At 42.2% G+C, this 23,728-nt stretch overlaps 1 protein-coding gene across 1 annotated transcript in view; it reads left to right on the forward strand.

Annotated features, from left to right (window-relative positions):
• The window catches only part of dlc (deltaC), a 336,546-nt gene that overhangs the window by 153,041 nt on the left and 159,777 nt on the right, over nt 1-23,728 (forward strand). Inside the window, exon 7 of the mRNA XM_034168222.1 lies at nt 21,167-21,383. Within this exon, the coding sequence (XP_034024113.1) occupies nt 21,167-21,383 (217 nt within the window). The remainder of the gene's footprint in view (nt 1-21,166; nt 21,384-23,728) is intronic.

The raw sequence follows: 23,728 nt of genomic DNA on the forward strand, positions 1-23,728 counted from the left end.
GACCTTTAGTTCACCCTAAGCAGGTGTAGAGTTAATTATTCCTATATGACAGTTTCCACCATTATGTTTGACAGATTAACAACTGTTTTTTTTTTTTAAAAACATCACTTTCTACCGGCTGCATCTGGCATGAGGGTTCATTACTGCTTCATTGTCATTACTAGAGAGTTATGATTTTAATACATTTCTTGGGCGCCAGCCAGCTCTGCTACCAGGTTGGAAGGTACTTGACAGTCTGAGAGACTAATGGGGCACTTATTAGCTCAAATGAAATCCATTTTTAACAGTTCAGATGGAGGACACCTGATAGTTCAACTAGAGGGCACACAGTACAGATGGGGGACACTTGATAGTTCAAAAATCCTGCCTCTACACACAGGAGGGTTGGGTACAAAAACAATGTATTTAATATTCAAGCAGGACTGGTGATAGACAGTAGCAAGAACAAGCGTGTGACAAAAATCCCAACAGAAACAAAAGTCTTTTGCAGAATGATCAAAGGGTGGTAACCAAAGGCAACTGTCACAAAAGCTGACAGTGACAAGTGACTTACAGACAAGGTGATCATGGGAACTGACAGATAATCGGCTGGAGCAGTAAACAAGTACAAACACTTGGAGAAGAACCAAAATGACTTGCAAGGAAAGAAAAAGGGACGTGACTTAAAAACACTCACTAATGCTTTACAGGTGCGCTAATCATGTGACAACCTAGACCACGACAATGACAACACAAACCAAACACAAGAGGGTGACAAATCAATACATACAAAGTGGACTGAACCTAAAAGCATGACATTGACATAATATGTTACTAAAGAAACCAAAGACATGGGTGCAACCTAAAAACCGGTGAACACGATACAGAACAGAAATGCAATAAGCCCAGAACAGCAGAGACTAAACAGATCATAAAAGGAGCTGACTAACCCATGAGGAACGAAGCCTTTGGAAGAAAAATAATAAACTATTGTGCACAACAACAAGGCAGAAGCCTGGCAAATGTGCGTGGCAGAGAATGGAAGGACAGGGCAAGGACAGAGGACAGGTGGCGAGGACAACTACAGATCAAAGATGGTGCAAGACACGCCCACTCATCCCAGAACATATGCAGGTGATAACAAGAGTGAAACGCATCATTTCATACCCACACTCGAGGACACTAGAAGGAGAGACAGAGCCATGCACACTCACTGGACACACCCACACCATACACACACATGTATGCACCTACTAGAAACTCCATACGTGACCACAGATATCCACCCACACAAGCATACAACTGACAGATAACACAGACTCAGACAGCATAAGGACCGGAGACCAAACAAACCAAAGGCACACCTGCTCACACACACACACACACACACACACACACACACACACACACACACACACACACACACACACACACACACACACACACACACACACACACACACACACACACACACACACACACACAAACACTGGATAACAGGTATGAACATGAAAGACCCAGACCAACAAGGAGACAGAACAGGACACATGAAAAAGACTCAGGTAACACACGTAACAACCCCGCCACAGACCAAATCCCAACAGGACCCCTCCCCCAAGGCTGCCCCACAACAGCCACAACCCCCCCCCCCCCCCCCCCCCCCCAAAAAAAAAAAAAATAAATCTATGGATCAAACTAAAGGCAAGGGACACGGAACAAACACAAGAAAACCAAACAAAAACCCAAATGCCCAAAACCCCATACTGGGCGGGAGGTGGGCAGAGGAATGGCAAGCACACCCCCAAACCTTGGCAAAGCACCTAGGAGACAATGATTCAACATTACAGTCCAACATGAAGACTTAAAAGGTCCTCCTCCACTAAAAGTGGAGGCTGGTGGACGGCAAAAGCCGAGCCCGGCTGTGTGGTCATCTGGAGCTGAGAAATGAAGCCGGTGACTGGCTCCTCGGCTGGCAGGAGTCCTCTATGAAGGTTGCAGTGTGGCCAGGCGGCCAGCAGGTGGAGATGATTATCCCTGCTGCACTGATGCCTTCAGAAGCAGAGGTGCTCTGCTCCATTTCAGTGATGTAGTCTGGTACGGGGACATCCAGCCCCGCTTCAATGAGGTTGTCGGGTACAGCGACCAAACCCTAACACGACAGAGACCCCACGGCTTTGATTGGTAATTTTTCTGGTTTCACTCCCTCATCTTCCATTATATTTAAAAGTGTTTGCAGTGCGCCCGGTGATTACGTTCTGATTATGGATCAAATAGAGGAACATTTGGCAGAGGAAGTCTGCATATAGGGCCATCTTTACAACATAGCATCAAAAAACTACAAAGACGCTCAAATGACCAGCAATTCATGGATGGAAATTTGCACGTAATGTTGGTTTTGAGGTTGATGATTGTATAAAGAGGTGGAGGTCATTGAAGGACAAATTTGTCTCAAGAAAATTTAAATAAATACAAAAATAACCAGTAGCAGTGGTCTTGCAGGCAGCAAGAAAGCCCCTGCATGCTTCAAGTTGCAGCCCCTACTGTTCTGGCATTAAATTACATTGCGACACCCACCAACGTGATGGAGAACTTTGAAAGGGTTATGCCTACTTTGACGTGATTGCTTAGCCATGGAGTTACGGAGTTTTAGAAGCTTTAAAAGGGCTTAGGTTTTATGCGTGGCATGCCTATGTATGCGCATTCCTGCTATATGTGTCCTGTCCAGTTAGGGAGGAGAGATGCTGGTCATGGCCATCATTCTGCAGTCTATGACTGGCTGTCCATTCTTTACCTTTCTTTTTTAAATTATTAATTATTTATGAACATTAATTTCTTTATTATTTTATTTTTTATTTACAGTGCTTTTTCTGCCTAAAATCAGGTGAACTTTCACAGCCTCTTTCACATAATAACAATACAATAGTCCACAGCCACCCTGAGCACTGTGTGCTCAAACGTGTCATCATTTCAGCCATCCCAGTGGCGATCAACATCCATGAGAGTGCCGTGTGGTATTCGCGTGCAAATCCTTGCACGTGCAAAGGCCATACCAGTGCCGGTCAACTTTTGCGTGTGTGCTGGCATTTCAGTGTCTTGCGCAATGTTTGCAGACTGCTTGGGATTTGTGGCTGTATTTTCGCTGCCACTCCAGACAGCTTTCAGCCGACAGTCAGCCGCCTTGCATTAATGTGTTCTTTTGGCACAATTTTGTGTCTCTGCCTACTCTCTGCCAGTCGCAGCCTAGTGAGATGCTACCATTTATGAATGGGTTTAATTTGCACAATGCTAAAAAAGTAAGAACTTTCAAGTTCAACTCAATTTTTCTGAAAAGAATAAGATGCCAAATGGCAAAAATTAGAGGGTGAAATGTTAAGTTTCAACATTTCATGCCCAAGCATTGTGTAAAACCACAAGGGGTCAGCTTTACAACCTTTACAGTTTTGTAAGTTATACAATTCAGAATTCATCTCAGTTTATAACATTCCTGTCTCAAAAAAAAAAAAAAAAAAAATTCTATACTGTTTGATGCAATTCCTTCATGTATGATTCTGCTAATGAGGAATTTCTTTCTCAACTCCTGTTGTTTCTCCTTTTGACCCCTGTGAAACATACATTTGTAGAACATAGCTTTCACCCACACAGCACAATAGAATTATTTTCTTAGAGAACTATTTACTACAAAATAGTTCAAGTGTATTCAGACTGGGATGATATTGTTCATGGTATTCTTTGGAAAGAAAAGTCTTATCTTTACATTATAAATATTTTTAATGATTTAAAATGACAATATAAGTACTTGTATAAATACACTTTGGTCAAATTGGTTTTCTTTCAAATTTAAAAGGACATCAACACCTAATGGTCATTTTCTGACTCTACTATTGAAACAACTTTGCATCTGGTTTGTAAGTTGCAAATTTCTAGGTCAATATTTTAGCCCCCAAATGACCCCTTACCCTTTTTATTATATTAGAAATGATAACAGCACAAATAAAAACTTTAACAACACAAACCAGCACAAACACAACACAAGGAGTTGATACCATTTTTGTTTAATTTGGGTAATTTGGTTGTGGTGGCTGTGTGTGTGGGCAGGGGTACATTGGCTGACATTTGATGACTTACCATTTTAATGAATATATTAAAACACAAAAAAGTGCAAACAAAAATTTTAAACACCACAAACCAGGCTAAATATAGCACAACCAAATACATTTAATAAAAGTAAATGCGGGTGGTTCCGTCTTGGTGTCTGGGCTTCCTCCCACTTCCAAAAGACATGAAAGTTAAGTGATTGGTGAGTCTAAGGTCTATCCCACATGAACCTATTTTCATCTGAAGCCTGAGCTTGAAACAGAAATGGTACATGATCATGTCTGCAAACATGTTTGTCCATAGTAAACCATGCATCTTTTGGCAAACTCTCAAGTGGAAAGCAACTGACAGTTGTGCTATTCAGTGACAGGACAGGGGTTGACAAACTGATAGACTGAGATGTTAAAAATTCATTGGAAATTGAAGGGGTGATGATGAATGTCATCAGTGCATATGCCAAACAGTTAGGTTGTGAGATGGAGAAATATGATTTCTGGAATGAATTAGATGAGGTGTTGGAGAGTATCAAGCATCAAAGAGTGGTGATGGAGCGGACTTCAGTGGGCATGTTGGTAAAGGGAACAGAGGTGATGAGGTAGGAATGCTTAGATATGATATCAAGGACAGGAATGTAGAAGAGCAGATGATAGCTGATTTTGTAAAAAGGATGGAAATGGCTGCAGTGAATACTTACTTTCAGAAAAAGGAGGAGCACAGAATGGGGGATGCAACTTTAAAGAAAATGGATACTATAAGGTGGTAGCAAGGGAGAGTGTATCTAGACAACATCAGATGATGGTTTGTAGGATGACTTTAGAGGTGAAAATGACTTCAGAGGTGAACAACAGGAAGAGAGTAAGAGCTCATCAAAGCATCAGATGGTGTAAGCTGAAGGAGGAAGGCTGTTGTGTGAACTTCAGGGTGGAGGTGAACTCATTTTGTTCAATTGGAAAAGGACTGCAGATGTGGTGAGGGAGACAGCTAGGAAGGTGTGACGTTTGTACAGTGGAAGGAAAACAAGGAGGCTTGGTGGTGGAATGAAGATGTTCAGAAAGTATAAGGAGAAACAGAGGAGTGGCAAATGCTAAGGACTATGATGTTTGCTGATGACTTTGTGATCTGTAATAAGGGTAGAGAGCATGTTGAAGCTAGCCTGTAGATGTGGAGATATGAACTGGAGAGCAAGGGAATGAAAGTCAGTAGGAGCAAGAATGAGTATGTGTGTGAATGAAAGGGAGCCCAGTGGAATAGTGTGGTTACAAGGAGTAGAGATTGTGAAGCTAGATGAGTTTAAATACTTGGGGTCAACTGTCTAAAGTTATAGAGATTGTGGTAGAGAGATAAAGAAGACAGCGCAGGCAAGGTGGGTGGGGCAAGGCGGTGGGAGCGATTTGTGACAGAAGGATATCTGCAAGAGTGAAGGGCAAAATCTACAAGATAGTGAGACCAACTATGTTGTACGGCTTTGAGACTGTGGCACTAACAAAAAGACACGAGATGGAGCTGGAGGTGGCAGAGCTGAAAATCCTGCAATTTTCCTTGGGAGTGACGAGGATGGACAAAATTAGAAGGGACAGCTTAGGTAGGACAGGTAGGCAGGATGGTTTGGAGGCAAAATCAGGGGCAAGATTGAAATGGTTTGGACATGTGCAGAGGTGGGACACAGCGTATATAGGAAGAAGGATGAGGATGAAGTCAACAGGCAGGAGGAGTAAGTAAGTAAAGTTTCTTTGTATAGCACCTTTCAAGATAAAATCACAAGGGCTTTACAAGAATTTAAAAACACAGAAATAAAACTGCAGAAACTAAAAGCAGCAATAACATAAAACTAGTTAAAAGCAAGTCTGTACAAATAGGTCTTGAGCTTCTCCTTAAAAGTTCCAACAGAGTCCATGGAACGTAGGTGTAGTGGCAGTGCATTCCAAAGTTTGGGTGCTACAGCCTCAAATGCACAGCCTCTTTTGGTCTTCAGCCTTGACCTTGTTACAACCAACAGGTTCTGGTCTGAGGACCTCAGAGACCTACTTGTCACATACGGGTGCAAGAGTTCACTGATGTAAAGTGGCATTTGACCATGCAGAGTTCTAAAAGTCATCACCACTATTATACATTGCAATTCGCAACCAATGCAAAGAGGACAGAATGGGTGTTACATATGACCACTTCAAAGACCTTGTAAAGAGCCTTGCAGCTGCATTCTGCACCATTTGTAGACGGTTCAATGAAGAGTTGCTGAGGCTAGAGAACAGTGAATTACAGTAATCAAGACCTGAAGAAATTAAGGCACGAATGATCTGTTTGAGCTCAGCTTGAGAAACAGTATTTCTAAGGCGGGCAATGTTCTGTAAATGAAAGAAGCATGATTACACAAGATGGGTAACATGCATCAAATATGAGAGCCTGGTCAAATGTAACACCCAAATTTCTCACTGCTGAGTGAACAAATGAGGAGAGAGGGTCAATGTTCTTTATCACCGAGGGAACAAACTCCTCAGGGGCACAAACAAGGACTTCAGTTTTTGAAGTATTAAGGGACAAGTTAGGAGCCATCCAGTTTTATGACATTAATACAGTTTTTAAGTTCAGATACTTTGCAAACATTTTGTGGAGAAAAGGAAATGTATAGATGTATGTCATCTGCATAACAATGATACGAGACATCATTAAAGGAACTCAAAATATGTCCAAGTGGGAGCAAGTACAATGCAAATAGAATAGGTCCCAGAACAGAACCTTGGGGCACACCACAGGACAGAATGGCAGAAGAGGATGTATATTTAGCTGCTGCAACTGAGAAATTTCTGTTATAGAGATAGGATGAAAAACAATCTAGAGCTGACCCAGAAATGCCCACCCATGTCCTTAATCTCTCAATTAAAACACTATGATCAACAGTGTCAAAAGCTGCAGACAGATCCAAAGTACAAGTACCGAATATTTACCTGCATCTCTGTGCATTAAAATATCATTTGAAACTCTAAGACGAGCTGTTTCAGTAGAATGCAAGTGACGGAACCCAGATTGAAATTTGTCAAGAACATTGTGTTCAGCTAAAACATCGTTAATCAGTTTGTCACCACTTTTTCTAAAATTTTGGAGATAAAAGGCAACTTTGAAATTGGTCTAAAATTCTGAGGAAGAGAAAGGTTAGCATTGGGCTTTTTTAAAAGAGGGTGAATAACAGCCTCTTTGAAATACTGAGGGACACAGCCAAAAATAAATGATCTGTTAATTACTGATAAAACACACAGGGCAGTGGTGAGAATAACCTTATGAATAATGAGATGTGCATGATATTGAGCGGGCAGGAGGAAGGTTTCATTCTCTCAACCAGACTGATGAGCTCTTTCAGTGATATTGGTGTGAAACTGTCCAGTACTTATGTCCGGGTGAGACACTGGACAGCAGAAGGAAGAGAGGGGTTGATGTTTGCCCTGATATCATGGATTTTATTGACAAAAAATGACAAAGTTCTCACAGTCTTCATTAGATTGAATGACAGCAGGAAGAGATGCAGGTGTGATTATATATATCTGTGTCCAGTAAAACGTTTGGGTTCTGTCAGCCCTCACATCTTTCACCATATTGTTGAATGAAATTAAAAGCTCCTTTAGATGAAGGAGGTGAACCTGGAGCTTTGTGGATTTCCACAAACGCTCCACTTTTCAACATGTTCTACTAAAAGGAGAAAAGGGAGGCCAAAAAGGAGGTTTATGGATGTGCTGAGGGAGGATTTGCAATTGGTTGAGATGACAGAGGAAGAAACAGAGGACAGGGTGAGATGGAAATGGTTGACCTGCTGCTGTGACTCCTAATGGGAGCAGCCGAGAGCAGAAGAATGTACATCCAGTCCTGCATTTCAGGCCTGCAATAGTTTCCAAAAAATGTTGGGGTGCATGTTCACTGTTCACATCCATCATGGATGTTCATTATGATACCAGAAATAATACAGAGGGATTTATGATCATTTTGAACATGACTAATATGCAGCCAGGTTTGTCAAACACAGACACAAATAATTATGATGATGTTGAACTCATCAGGCTAATGTACAGTCACTACAGTCACTGCACTTAACCAACTCAGCTGTATGCTGTTCTCCTTCTAAATCAGGAGATAACAGTGGTGAAGCCCTGAAGAGTCTTCAGCTGCACTGTACATCTATTGGCTGGGGTGGGGGTATTCCAATGCATGTGTTTTAACACATCTAATTCCTTTTGTAAAAGACTGAAAGTGTTTTCCAGTAGTTGAAAAGGCAATTCTTCCTACTTTTAAGATTAGAAGCATTTCTTCCTGTTCTCTCAGTAGAAGTGAGCATCTTTCTGCTCTAATGCCTCAGACAGACTGAGTACCATCAGTGTGTTGAAATGAGGAGAAAGAGAGTCCCATGTGATATTTTCCAGCCTCTATGAAAGTTAATTTGTATTTTCAGGAAGTGGTCAAATGAAGTTTCTCTGATGTTCCTTCCCTGATCTATTCATAGAAAAATGTCAGAATTGGTCCATTGACCTCAGAGGGTTAACATCTGTTTGAAATAACATCTATATTTATTTATTTTTACCTCTTTCCCTAAATTGCCCACAGGGGTGGTGGAAAAGTGGTTAGTGCACTTGTTTTCGGTGCGGTAGGTCACCAGTTCAAATCCCACCCCTGCCACATTTCTCCATGTAATGTGGAGTTGCTTCCAGAAAGGCACCCGGCGTAAAACTTGTGCCAATTTAACGTAAAACTTGTGCCAATTTAACATGCAGATCCACCTTGGATTTGCTGTGGCAAACCCCAAGTGCAATCAAGGGAGCAGCCGAAGGGACTTACTTACTTTCCCTAAATTGCCCCATCCCAACTTTTTTGTATTGTGTTCACTGATTTTCCATTCATTCATTTTCTGATGCTTATTCCGGTCCAAGTCGCAGTGGCAGAAGATCAAACAGCTCATCCCACACTCCTTCCTGGGGGATCCTGAGGCCTTCCCAAAACAGCTGGGAAACATAATCCATTCAGTATGCTCTGGGTGTTCCCTGGATTGTCCTCCCAGTTAGACGAGCCTGGGAGAGCTCCCTTGGGAGGCGACCACTGGGCATCCTCAGCAGATGCTTTCACCACCTCTGCTGACTCCTTTCACTGTGAAGTAGCAGCAGTTCTACTCTAAGTCATTCCTGGATATTGGAGTTTCTTACCCTTTGTAAGGCCAGATACCCGACGGAGGAATGTCTTTTCCATCACCATGTTGTTTTGGGCATTACCCAAGGTTCATGGACATAGGTGAGGATATGAGGGTAAATTGACTGGTAAATCGAGAGTCCTGCTTTCTGACTCAGCTCTTTCTTCAATACAGTGGTCCGGTGCTGTGTTTTCAGTACCTCAGATACAGACCCAGTCCATCTATCAATCTCACACTCCATTGTATGCTCAATTGTGAACAAAACCCTTATATACTTGAACTCCTCCACATTTGGCAATATCTGTCCCCTGCTCCAGAGGGAACAATTGATCCTTTACTGACAGAAGACCAGGAGGAATGCTTATGGGAGTAGGTCTGTGGGTGAGTGTGTGTATGTAGTACATATGGCCCAGGGGAAGAAGCTGTTTGCCAGCCTGCTGGTGTGGGACTTTGTTGACCTGTAGCATCTCCCAGAGGGCAACAGGTCAAAAAGGGGGTAGGCATGGTGTGAGAGGTCTCCTGTGATGGCCTTGGTTTTCCTAAGGCAGCAGGATGTGGCAGTGTTTTCCAGGCTGAGCAGAGGGCAGCCAGTGATCTTTAGGGCAGTGTTAATGACTCTGCACCGCCTTTCTGTCCTCAGCTGTTGAGCCTGCATATTACACACCCAGATACTATGTCAGTACGCTCGCCACCTAGGAGTGACAGAAGGCCAGCAGCAGCTTTGTTTCCAGGTTGTTCTTCCTGAGGACATGCAAGAAGTGTAGCCACTGATGAGCCTTCTTAACCAGACCCCTGATGTTGGAGGTCCAGGTGCTGCCTGCAGAGATGTGGGTCCCCAGAAACCTGAAGGTGGTAACAGTTTCCACCTGTTCTCCACTTTTGAGGCGGGGGGATGTGGTCCTGTCTTTTCTTCTTGAAGTCCATGATGAGTTCTTTTGTTTCATTAACGTTCAGGGTCAGGTTGTTCTCTGAGCAACAGAGCAACAGTTCCTCCACCTTGGCCCTGTACACAGTCTCGTCCCTGTTGCAGATGAGTCCAACCAGTATGGTGTCATCTGCATACTTTTTAATGCCATTGGTTAGGTGGCTTAGAGAGCAGGCGTAGGTGTACACGGTGTATATTCTGCGTTTATAGACGTTGATTTTATGTTTGCGTTTGTTAAATTCCACGCATTTTAAATGTAGCAGACAGGGATTATCTGGAATTTTGTTTTCAAGGCCTCTACTGCCATCTACTGGCCAGTAGTGTTCATGGCAGTATTCGCCCTAAGTACTAAGCGTCTGGGAACCAGTAGATGGCAGTGTTCTATTTATTTTGACCCCGGTTATATCAGATGATTGTCAAATCAACTTTGTGGCTTTGCAAATGGCTTTTTTTTTTTTTTTTTTTTTACAAATGAAGTTTAAAAACAAAACTAAACAACAGCAAAATAATAATAATAACATTACAAGACAGCTCTGCAGTGTTTGCACAGGCAGAGTGCAAGCGTTTGGATGCTTGTAGCTTTTCAGCACAATAATATCAAACAGGTTTGATTCTCATTCGTCCATACGATCGGCGATCAGGATGTGGTCATCAGATGTTGACCGCAGCTTGATACTCCATGTACACTACACGACGCAGGACGCATGATTAACCTGAAACTCGGTCCAAAAAATTCCTGCATGAAAAATCATCTCGCACAGTGTAAAGCATGTTTTACAACATCATAAAACGTGCGCACATGCTCTCCACATGCAAAACATTTTGCGATGACACTTGCAGGGCTCCGTAAAAATGCCTGTTTTTACAAATAAAAAAAGGAATATTTTACAAAAGCACATTTATCTTTAAACACCAACACACGACGGATGTCACATTAACGTGTTGGTTTACATAATGAATGACTGAACCAATCAGTGTTTAGCAGAGGCACTTTTACCTAGAATCCTTTGCGATCTGTCTGTTACAGAACCTCAGAATTAGTGCATTATTCAACATTAAAAGATATATGTTATATTTTAACTTTGTACAAATGACAGAATTGACATTAATGGAGTTATTCTATCGGTATTAATGTTATTTATAAATCAAAACCATAACACAGCATGACTTTATTTTTCAAGACCTCCGCCTGACCGGAGCATTGTAATTCATAGAGAGCTGGCCTTATGGTTGCTCTCGGGGTACCTCTGTGCTGGGAGTGCTGTAGTAAACAAGAGCTTCCAGCAGGGGCAGAATGTTGAAAGAAAAAAGTGTGGTCTCATTGTTTGGGTTTGTTGTTACTTTTAATATTATTAGAAGCTATTAAATTTGTTTTACTAGTAGTTGTAAATGCATATAAGAGATAATATTGGAATTTATCTGTTATCGGTTATCTGTAACTTCCGATACATTTTTGGGTGGTTTATTGTTTTATCTTTATCGAACATAACTTTTCAGTTATCTGATTATCTTTTATCAAAGTTAATTTTTTGGTTATCTGTGCCCACCACTGGCTGGGAGACTGATCTCTCCAGGCACTTCATGATTATAACTGTCAGGGCAATGGGTCTGTAATGATGCAGGCTGTCTATGGCAGTGTTTGGGGTGATTGGGACAATGGTGGAGGCCTTCAGACATGTGGGAATGGTGGCATGTGTCAGGGAGAGGTTGAAGAGTTCAGTGAGGATCCCTGCCAGTTGGTCTGCACATGCTTTAATTACCGCCCATGGAGATTAAAGCATGTGCAGATAGTTGTGACCCCAGGAAAACGGCACTCAGGGCCAGCAGCTTTCCTGGGGTTCACTGCTCTTATTGTTTCCTCAGCTCATGCTCCTGGAGAGAGAGAAGTGATGTGCTGGAACCAGGGGGAGACAGTGACTGCAGTGTGGTGGTGGTCTCGATCCGGGCAAAAAAGCTGTTCAACTCCTCTGCCAGTGTGCTGCTGATGTTGGAGGATGTTGGAAGGGGTGGCCTTTGTACAACCACAATTCCAGTGAAGTTGGGACGTTGTGTAAAATGCAAATAAAAACAGAGTATAATGATTTGAAAATCCTCTTCAACCTATATTCAATTGAATACACCACAAAGACAAGAAATTTAATGTTCAAACTGATAGACTTTGTTGTTTTTGTGCAAATATTTGCTCATTTTGAAATGGATGCCTGCAACACATTTCAAAAAAGTTGGGATGGGGCAACAAAAGACTGGGAAAGTTGATGAATGCTCAAAGAACACCTAATTGGAAACAGGTGAGTGTCATGATTGGGTATAAAAGGAGCATCCCCAAAAGGCTTAGCCATTCACAAGCAAAGATGGGGTGAGGATCACCACTTTGTGAACAGCTGTGTGGAAAAAATAGTCCAACACTTTAAGAACAATGTTTCTCAACATTCTATTGCAAGGAATTTAGGGATTCCATCATCTACAGTCCATCATATAATCAGAAGATTCAGAGAATCTGGAGAACTTTCTACACGTAAACGGCAAGGCCGAAAACCAACATTGAATGCCTGTGACCTTTGATCCCTCAGGCGGCACTGCATTAAAAACCGACATCATTGTGTAAAGGATCTTACCGCGTGGGCTCAGGAACACTTCAGAAAACCATTGTCAGTTAACACAGTTTGTCATTACATCTACATGTGCAAGTTAAAACCCTACCATGCAAAGCGAAAGCCATACATCAACAACATCCAGAAACACCGCCACCTTCTCTGGGCCTGAGCTCATTTGAAATGGACAGATGCAAAGTGGAAAAGTGTGCTGTGGTCTGATGAGTCCACGTTTCAAGTTGTTTTTGGAAATCATGGATGTTGTGTCCTCCGGACAAAAGAGGAAACAGACCATCCAGATTGTTATCAGCACAAAGTTCAAAAGCCAGCATCTGTGATGGTATGGGGGTGTATTACTGCCCATGGCATAGGCAACTTACACATCTGTGATGGCACCATCAATGCTGAAAGGTACATCCAGGTTTTGGAGCAACACATGCTGTCATCCAAGCAATGTCTTTTTCAGGGACGTCCCTGCTTATTTCAGCTAGACAGTACCAAGCCACATTCTGCACGTGTTACAACAGTGTGGCTTCGTAGTAAAAGAGTGCAGGTACTAGACTGGCCTGCCTGCAGTCCAGACCTGTCGCCCATTTAGTGGCGCATTATGAAGTGCAAAATACAATGGAGACCCCGGACTGTTGAACAACTGAAGTCGTACATCAAGCAAGAATGGCAAAGAGTTCCACCTTCAAAGCTTCAACAATTAGTGTCCTCAGTTCCCAAACACTTATTGACTGTAGTTATAGAAGGAAAGGTGTTGTAACACAGTGGTAAACATACCACTGTCCCAGCTTTTTTAAAACATGTTGCAGGCATCCCTTTCAAAATGAGCAAATATTTGCACAAAAACAATAAAGTTTATCAGTTTGAACATTAAATATCTTGTCTTTGTGGTGTATTCAGCTGAATATAGATTTAAGAGGATTTGCAAATCATTCTATTCTGTTTTTATTTACATTTTACACAACATCCCAAATTCATTGGAATTGGGGTTATCGTTGGTTAGGGCCTGGTTGCCCCTCCACATCTGATATGGGTTATTTTCCATCAGGTATCCCTCTATTTTACTTTTGTATGAGTCCTTAGCCTGTTTGATGTCCCTGCTCTGTTCAGCTCTGGCGGTGCTGTAGAGAGTTCTGTCTCCCATCTTGAAGATTGAGTTTTGAGCTCTGATCAGGGTCTTAACTTCGTTTGTCATCCAGGGCTTCCTGTATAGAAAGACCCGGAAATGTTTGTCCTCTGTGACATTTTCTACACAGCACGTGATGTAGAAGAGGACAGACTCTGTCTGTGTGTCCAGGTCCTGATCTTCAAAAATGCTCCACTCTTTGTAGGCAAAGCAGTCTTTCAGCTGGGCAAGGGTATTTTCAGTCCAGGCTTTGATGGTCTGGGTGGCTGGTTTTGTTTGCTTCCTGAGGGGGCTGTAAGATAGAAAGAGGAGCAGAGAAAGGTGTTCTGATTGTCCGAGGTGAGGCAGGGTGGTCGCATTGAAGGCATGCATTATGTTGGAATAAACATGATCAAGTGTGTTTTCTCCCCTCATTGCACACTTGATGTGCTGATGGAGTTTGGGGAGAACAGTCTTGAGGCATGCTTTATTAAAGTCCCCAGTAATGATGTGCACACCATCCGGATGAGCCCTCTGTTGACACCAGGACCTGGAGCAGGCTGAGTGCCGTGCTAAGGTTAGTATCAGGAGTTATGTAAACAGCAGTCACAATGGCTACCATTAGGACCCGTGACAGGTAGAAGGGTCGTCACTGGACAGACATAGCCTCTAGGTCTGGTGAGCAGTCATTGTCTATTACTCTGCTGTCCGAGCGCCAGTACTCAAGCACGTAAACACAGAGTCCCTCTCCTATGCTTTTACTGTAGGCTCCGGTCCAGTCGTAGCAGTGAATGGTGTGGCCTGCTAGCTCCACTGTGGTGTTGGGGATATGTGAGCACAGTCACGATTCGCTAACAGTCAGCAGACAACACTTACAGATGTGGCAGTTTTAGGCGATGAGTGACTGCAGATCATCCATATTGTTTGCAAGGGATCTGGCATTTGTGAGGAAGGTAGGTGGTAGCAGAGGTCTGTGGGGTTGGTTCCCTTGCTGGGCATGCCAGGCCTGCCTGGCATTCGCATTTCTGCTTCCTCTCCCTGAACCGCCTCTGTCGCCTGCTAGGTCTGATAACAAACCACGGGTTGCGCAGTGGTCTAGCTATCTCTGGTGGAATGTTGTGGGTCTGTGAAAAGGCAGTAGTAATTTCCATTTTTGCCTGAAATCCAATGTTATCAGGTTTTGGCGGCTACAGATGAGATTGCTGTGGCACGTTTGGAGAAGAATAAATAAACTACAAAACACCATAAAGTGCAAAATAGTGGTTAGCCTCGAGCCACTGTGTCTGTACGCTCTGCCATCTTCTTAGACAATAACTCTAAAACTAAGACTGTCAGCATCATGATTCTCAAAGTACATATTATGAATGTTGCTGGTTATGGAAGTACAAGCAAGCAAACAAAAAGAAAAATAAAACAAAACAAAAAATAATGACATGAAATATGTTGGGTTCATACCATCTGTAATGAAATAGAAGTCAACATAAATGTAAGAATCACTGTCAGGATTTTTTTTTAACAGTTTTTGCTTTTGCTTAAATACAGTTACATACAGTTGTCCCCATGGTTCATTGCAGCACAACATCCATTGTTTACTGGTTAGCTAAAATTTCTAATTTCTTAAAAAATATTTGTCCTATGAACTTTCTGTTTTGCAGCATTCATCCTTGTCCCAGAATACTTAAGCATACCAAACGGCAAATGTCAGCTCTGCCCGGTTTCGCCGTGATTGAAGCCATACTCACGCACACAGAGGACACTTGGCTATTATAATATAGATATATACAGTGCATCCAGAAAGCATTCACAGCGCTGCACTTTTCCACAGTTTTTTATGTTACAACTTTTTTTGCAAAATGAATGAAAAACATTTTTTTTCTTCAAATTCTACATACAATATCCCATCATGATAATGCAAAACACATTTTTTTGAGAATTTTGCAAATTTATTAAAAATAAAAAAGAAATCACATGTTCATAAGTCTTCCCAGCCTTTGCCATGAAGCTTAAGTGCATCCTTTTCCCACTGATTATCCTTGAAATATTTCTACAGCTTAATTGGAGTAAATTCAATTGCTTCTGCATGATTTGGAAAGGCACACACCTGTCTACAGGTCCCACAGTATAAACCAAGCATGAAGTCAAAGGAATTGCCTGTAGGCTACAGATACAGGGTTGTTTCAAGGGTCCAGAAACATTTCTGCTACTTTGAAGGTCCCAATGAGCACAGTGGCTTCCATCATCCATAAATAGAAGGCATTTGGCTCCACCAGGACGCTTCCTAGAGCTAACCACCCATCTAAACTGAGTGATCAAGGAAGAAGAGCCTTAGTTAGTTCTTGGTTCTTGATCTGCTAGAGCTCTGTCAAAGCTCATGCATTCCTGTGTGGAGAGAGGAGAACATTCCAGAAGTACATCTATCTCTTCAGCAATCCACCAATCAGGCCTGTATGGTCAAGTGGCCAGACGGAAGCCACTCTTTAGTTAAAGGCACATGGCAGCAAGCCTGGAGTTTGCTAAAAGGCACCTGAAGGACTCTCAGACCCTGAGAAACAAAATTCTCTGGTCTGATGAATCAAAGTTTGAGCTCTTTGGCGTGAATGCCCGGCTTCATGTTTGGAGGAAACAAGGCGCCACCCATTCAGTGAAGCATGGTGGTGGCAGCATCATGCTGTGAGGATGTTTTCCAGCTTGCAATTTTTATATTATGTACTTACATTGAACTTACTAAACAAAATCACTCACTCACTCACTCACTCTTTTAATATAAAGATTATTTACCACCCCCTACTGGAATTATTTACCACCCCCTACTGGAATGGCATCCAGTATGTAATTAACAATGTCCATTGTTCAGTGTTGTTAGCTAATATACATAGTTTCTCCAAAAATATTAGTCCTATCCGTATTCCATTTTGGCAGCTTTTATCCTTGACCCAAAATATATAAGCATACCAAATGGCAACTGTCAGCTCTCCCCAGTTTTTCTGTGATCAAAGTCATACACATGAACACACGCATACATGCACACAGAGGTCACTTGGGTATTATAATATATGTGTGTATATACACACACACACACACACACACACATAGATCGATAGATATTCAGTTGTGTTCATAACATACCCTGGCAGAATTTTTGATTTTATGGTCATTTTTCCAGAGAATATGAATAACACAAAGATTTTTTTTTTCACTGATAGTTAGGGGTTGTTTGAAACCATTTACTGTCAAACAACTATGTTTACTCTTTCTAAATCATAATGACAACAGAAACTAACCAAATTAACCTGATCAAAAGTTTACATACCCTAATGAATTTAGCTTGATATCATGCACACAAGTTGACACAAATAGGTTTGAATGGCTACTAAAGGTAACCATCCTCAGGGCCCCTTCACACATAACACAAAGTTTGGCAAAACAAGCAGAAACCAGCTGAGAAAGGGTGAAAAAACTGAATTTGGGAACCGCCAAAACTTCCATCTGATGCCAGGAGGGACACACGGTCAGACAGGCATGAATGATCCCGCGGTGATGCAGTGACACAGTATAACACATGGGAGGTGTGATACCACATCACGCTAACACAGCAGCGAGCAATTAGATGCTGGACATATGTACATAAATCAGCTAAAATGTGTAAGAACAAAATAATGAAACAGCACAGAACATTATAAGAACAATGAATATACTGTTTAAATGTAAGATGATTACGTTGCTGTCATGATTCTGTTCTCACTGTAAACAAACAACAACAACAAAAAAACAGGAAAACCCCCGCAATTTTTAATATTTAATTCCTGTTAGAAAGAGCGGACAATAAAAGTATCAGCCTTCTGTTCCTCTGTATGTGAACCATGGATGTAAACAAAGAAGTAATGAACTGACATGATTGAATGCTCATATTATGGGCACATCAGTGGCTCCGCATGTCCAGCTGTCCAATGTGCGGCGCGCCTAAGGACACCGCGTCATGTGGCCCATAACCCATGTGCTGGATGTGATGTTTCGATCGGCAGCTGTGCTTTCACATGATCAGACGAATATCTTCACATGGGGCAGCCTGGCTGGTGATGTGCGCACTGACACACTTGCTGCTCTCCGCATTGCAAAGGTGATTTGTGTTTGTATTTCTTACTATGTGAGGACAGCATGCTGACATATGTGCATTGCAGTGGGAAGTTGACAGGTGCTGGTGGCCATGTCACAATATGTGTTCCCCAGCTTTGAGTTATGAGGACACAGTGCTCAGCAGCTGCTGTTGCCACCGGCATGCCCACCTGTCTGGACCAGCTCACAGAAAAAAAGTCTCACCCTCTGTCCCTTTGTTCTGTGATGATTTATTTTATGTATTTGTTATGTAAATATGTATTTAGTTATTGTAGTATGTATTTATTTGTCCTCCTTCTCTCTGTTCTCTGTGTTTTAATTTAAGACATTGTGTACACTTTGTCAGTTCCAGCTGACAGTGAGTCGCTGGCTGGCGGTCAGCTGATACACCCACTGTGTCCACGGCGCTATGAGCAAAGTGATCACACATGAATGAGTTCACACCTTTCTCCTTATCGTATATATGTTTTAATTTATTTTCCTTCTGTTTGTCATGTGGACTACAATTTATGTGGTGGAAGTGACATTAGCCTGGCCGGCTGGCTGATAATCAAATTCACACCATGCCATGCACGCTGAGACGTGGCTGGCAAATCGTCATGTGGTCTTGTTTGTACGTAATTATCAGCATGAGAGCCCTCCCACACATGTGCATTGTATGGAGTGTGGACACCTGATGTTGTTCATGGAACAATATGTGTTCTCCAGCTGTGAGTTGTGAGTACACAGCGGTCAGCTGTTCCATCATGCATGAACATGACAGCCATTCAGATGCGCACCGCACTGGTCAGCGATCACACTCTGGCCACCTCAGCCACACCTGACAATGTTGGATCATGGTGTGGGGGTAACAACACACTTGCATGCCATTTGTGTTGGGTGGAGGATACACCACCCACTTACATGCCATTTGTGGTGATGGAGGGATAGCACATTCACATGCCATTTGTGTTGCTTGGTAACACACTCATGGGGCACTTAGTAAATGTGGGGCCATTCGCACAGCCAGCTCGAAAGTGGTGTGCCTGTTCTCTATTTTGTGCTAGCAGAACAAATGGCCCCAGCTTTTCTAAGTGTCCCATGAGTGGTGTTGGATTTTCGTGGGTGGGACCTGGACTCCGGCCAAGAGTTGGTCGAATGGCCATTTGTCCCGCATTCGCCGACACTTGGCCGCTGGTGTGACGGCTGCCTCTGTCGCTCTATTCGGCCACGGTTCGACATGGCTGATGATTTCGTACAGCTCCTCGGCTGTGGCACGATATGTCCGACCTGTGTACAACATGCCCTGCGAATGTTTCAAGCATGATCAGATGGCAGTGTGACCTCATCTTGCCTGACGTTCAAATGGGTTTCCGGCGCTAGCAGCAAGCGAAAGTAGAGTGTATGTGCTGTGCTCGAATGGATGTGGCAACTGCTGTATGAGGCATTTGAGTGCGGCTCCAGTTATCCACGACTGATATTCGAATCCTCCTTCATTCACCATTCTGCTTCACTTGTGTTATGTGTGAAGGGGTCCTCACCTGTGATCTGCTTGCTTGTAATCAGTGTGTGTATAAATGGTCAGTTAATTGTTGGGCTCCTGACAGCCCCTTGCATCTTTCATCCAGTGCTGCACTGACTTTTCTGGTTTCTGAGTCATGGGGAAAGCAAAAAACTTGTCAAAGTATCTGCAGGAAAAGGTAATTGAACTGTATAAAATAGGAACAGGATATAAAAAGATATCCAAGGACCTAAGAATGCCAATCAGCAGTGTTCAAACTGCTGATGTGGAAAATGAGGGAAACCAAACCATGGTCATGTAGACCAACAGAAATTTCAGGAAAATTGTTTGGGGAAAAAGAAAAAAACACAAATAACTTCATCTGAAATACAGGATTCTCTGAAACAAAGTGGTGTGGCTATTTCAAAATGCACAATAAGGATGCACTTGAAAGAAAAATGGGCTGCATGGTTGAGTCGCCAGAAGAAAGCCATTACTATGCAAATGCCACAAAGTATCTCGCTTAAAATTCACCAAACAGCACCAAGAACAAAGTTATTTGGAGTGATGAGACCAAAACTCAACTTTTTGTCCACAACCAAAAATATTATGTTTAGAGAGGAGTCTGGAGTGGCCATCTCAGCCTCCTGACTTCAATATCATTGAAGCGTGGGATTCCTCCGCTCCTGTAACAGTGGAATGTGCCGTTCATTTCTAAACTGGATGCTGTCTTGATCCGGTATGTCGTTTGACTAGCACAGGAATTGCGGAAGATGTGGACATCAGCACTTTTTTGGCACATTGAGACAGACATGCGGAGGAATTCCGTGCATCGCGGCAGAGCCGCATGGCGCAAAGCAACGCCGTGAGCGGCACGGTGGCACATTCATCCGCTTCTTTTTCCATGAAAAAAACTCCTGTAACAGTGGAATGTGCCGAAAAAGTGCTGATGTCCACGCCTTCTGCCTTTTTGTGAAAGTCAGACGACGTCCCGGATCAACAAAGCCTTCACGTTTGAAATGATCTGGTTGTTTCAGTGGGGTTTGAGCCTGTCGATCGGTGCTCGGAGCGCGTCGCACTCTCAGACGCTGTGGGCGGTCGTTAAACCGGCTGGAGCACTCCTTAATCTGTGTAATCCCCATAAAATCGTCCCTGAAAGCCATATTAATTTTCCGAATGGTGTCCACCTGGAGGTCTCTCACCGTTTCAAGAAAAAATTGATGCAGCAAAGCTCCAAATCATTCCGCCATTTCCTTAACGACGAGAGGGGTGGACCAGTGCTCACTCAAAGCCTGCTCACAGGCGAATGACGCAACCGACAGGCGTGAAAAAACTCACGCATGCGCACGAAGGTTCAAGCTTGGCTGATGCAGTCACACGTGATTCAAATCCATATGGTTTTTGAAAAAACTAAAAAGGTCCAATACTTTTCTAACAGACCTCGTACTGTTTAAAAAAGTGGCAACTCACCTTATAGATACAAATCCATTTTGGGAGGCTAAACTTCCCACCTGCAACAGTTATTTCACAATTTTTATGAACTACACTCCTTGAGTCAAGCACAATTTTTCATGTTTCGTGACATCTTATTCTTTACAGATTAAATTTTTCTTGGTAGAAGATGAATATTCCTGGTTTAATGTGTATTTCTCATAAATGCACATCTTTGTTGCTTGTTTATGTCACTCATTTTATTTTCATAATTGTGTAGGATTTGGAAAACAACTATTCGTGTACGTGCCCCCATGGCTTCTATGGGAAGAACTGTGAGATCAGTGCGATGATGTGCGCCGATGGTCCGTGTTTTCACGACGGCACCTGTGTGGAGAGTCCTGCCGGAGGATACAGCTGCCACTGCCGACCTGGCTACGTGGGATCCAACTGCGAGAAGAGAATTGACAAGTGTAGCAGCAACCCCTGTGCTAACGGTATGATCCTCTGTAATATGATGAATGGGTTCTTTTTTCCGATGAACCAGTTTAAACTCAGGATCACTTCTGAGTTTATTGCACCATGACATTGGAAATGTAACAACTTATTGTCCGTACAAGTAATTACTTAAACTAGTACTAATAAAAGTAAATTAGGCAGAGAATATAAAAGGGTCAGGTCACGATTATTTCAACAACAAGCAAGATACTCACATGTACTGAATGTGCCCCCCCCCCCCCAGACCCCCGCCTTTTTAAACATTTTTCTTTATCTGCTAAAAACTAGGCATGTTCTCTTTCAGACATTGTCATGACTTTTCCAATTAGTTCCCTTCAATTTCCACACACTTACACAAACAGCAGGCATATTTTTGCATCTCCTCAGTGAAGAAATCTGGGGTGTTCTTGCAGCACCAGCAACGCACAGCTGCTTGCACCTCTGCATCATTTGTGTAACGGTGTCCCGTCAGGTGTTTTTTCAGCTTGGGAAAAGAAAAAAGCGCAAAGGTGTGTGACAATCCAGTGGAGGAAAGCATCATCAGAAGTTCCTGACGAACCCACTTACGGTTCTGTTTCATTTCAAGAGTAAGCATCCATGGGACAAAGAGTTTGCATAATTTTATCAGCTCATCCGTCTGTCCATCCATCTCTGGCTCTTATGGGATGTCTGTTACTGGTCTGGTCATGCAGACTCACCGTGGCTGGATTTTTGCCCTTCAGACTCCTTGCCCACCTCCTGACTTGAATGAAATCCACACAGATGTCACCATGGACGACACTCATTTGTTGATGAACATTCACAGATGCACAACCCTCCGCCATGAAGAATTCAACAACAGTACCTTGTTTGAAATGCCAGTCCATGTTCATTTTTTTACAGATTACTGTGCACATGTGACATCAAAGGTGATTCTGTGCATTCTTGAAATCGCAGGTAAAAACTGGTGCAGCAGTTGTTAATAAGTAAAGGATTTTTATCGTACCAGTTTCAGCTTGATATCTTGCTTGTTACTGAAGTAATTGTATTGGAGGCAGAATGTTTCAATCGACCCCAGTACCACATTTTCCAGAGTATAAATCGCACCTGTTAAAAAAATGCCTCTTCAAGAGGAATAACCCATATATAAGTCACACCAGAGTATAAGTCACAGTGGAGTATAAGTCACACCTTTTTCTGAAACATCCACTCTTTAATTTGGGATTTTTGTGCATTGTTGGAGTGTATTTCTTAATATTGGCATTTATTATTTTTTTATTGGGATTTATTTTGTTGATAGCTTTGATTCCTGTGTAACTCCTATATAAATAGTTACTACTACTATTATTATCATTATTATTATTAATATGCATATGTCACGGACATGAATGAGCGAACCTCGTCAGCATCTCACCATGTCATTTAGGTCCTTCAGACTTTATTTTGAGTAAATGCTTCAGCAGAGCATTAGCATAGCAAAAACCTTTCAGCTTCTGGGGGAGCTCCGCCCCCCCAGACCCCCCACCTTTTAAAAAATGTTTCTTTATTTGCCTCTCACATGTCTGGAAAAACTCCTCGCCGTCTAACCATATCATTTAGGTCCTTCACACTTTTTTCAGTAAAATTGTTGGGAGCATGAGCGTGACTAAAACCTTTAAGCATTTTCCTTATTTTGCCATTCAGCTTCTGGAGGGGCTCTGCCCCCCCATACTCCCCACCTTTTTAAGCATTTTTCTTTTTTTGCTTTTCAGCTGACCCCCAATTACAGCAATCTTAACCCCCTGCCACTTTAAGCATTTTTTTTATGTAGATGTAAATTAATATTCAAAGTTTTCAGCCAGTTGACAGTAGAGCTGTACAATATGGCCAAATTATCATCTCTCAATATTGTCATATAAATTGTCATGTAAATGTCACTTGTAAACATGCTGTCCATATTCTTGAGCTGCTTAGGTGGGTAGGGAGAGTTCCCATGGGATAAAAAAGCTTTTCAACCTTCCATCCATGGTACTCAAGACCAGGCACCTAAGTGGCTCTACTCTCTCTCTCACTTTTTTTTTTTTTTTTTTTTTTTTAGATATTTAGGTGTACCTTAGTAAACACTAGTAGAGTTCCACCTTAGCTTTGGAGTGTATAATAGAAGATATACCTTACTGAATTTTGATAACAATATGATATATGAATTGGAATTTCATACATTTTAACTTGATTATGCCATTTTAAATACAAGAAAAACAAAAAATAAAGAATAAAATTTTCTAAAATTATCTTCCTCAAACTCAAACTGAAAGCAAATCTCTAAAACTTGATAAAACCTGTAAATAATAATCAGTTTTATTGCCAGTTTTCTTTAGACAAGTCAGGG

The sequence above is a fragment of the Thalassophryne amazonica genome, chromosome 4 (assembly GCF_902500255.1).
Source record: "Thalassophryne amazonica chromosome 4, fThaAma1.1, whole genome shotgun sequence".
NCBI classification, from domain to species: domain Eukaryota; kingdom Metazoa; phylum Chordata; class Actinopteri; order Batrachoidiformes; family Batrachoididae; genus Thalassophryne; species Thalassophryne amazonica.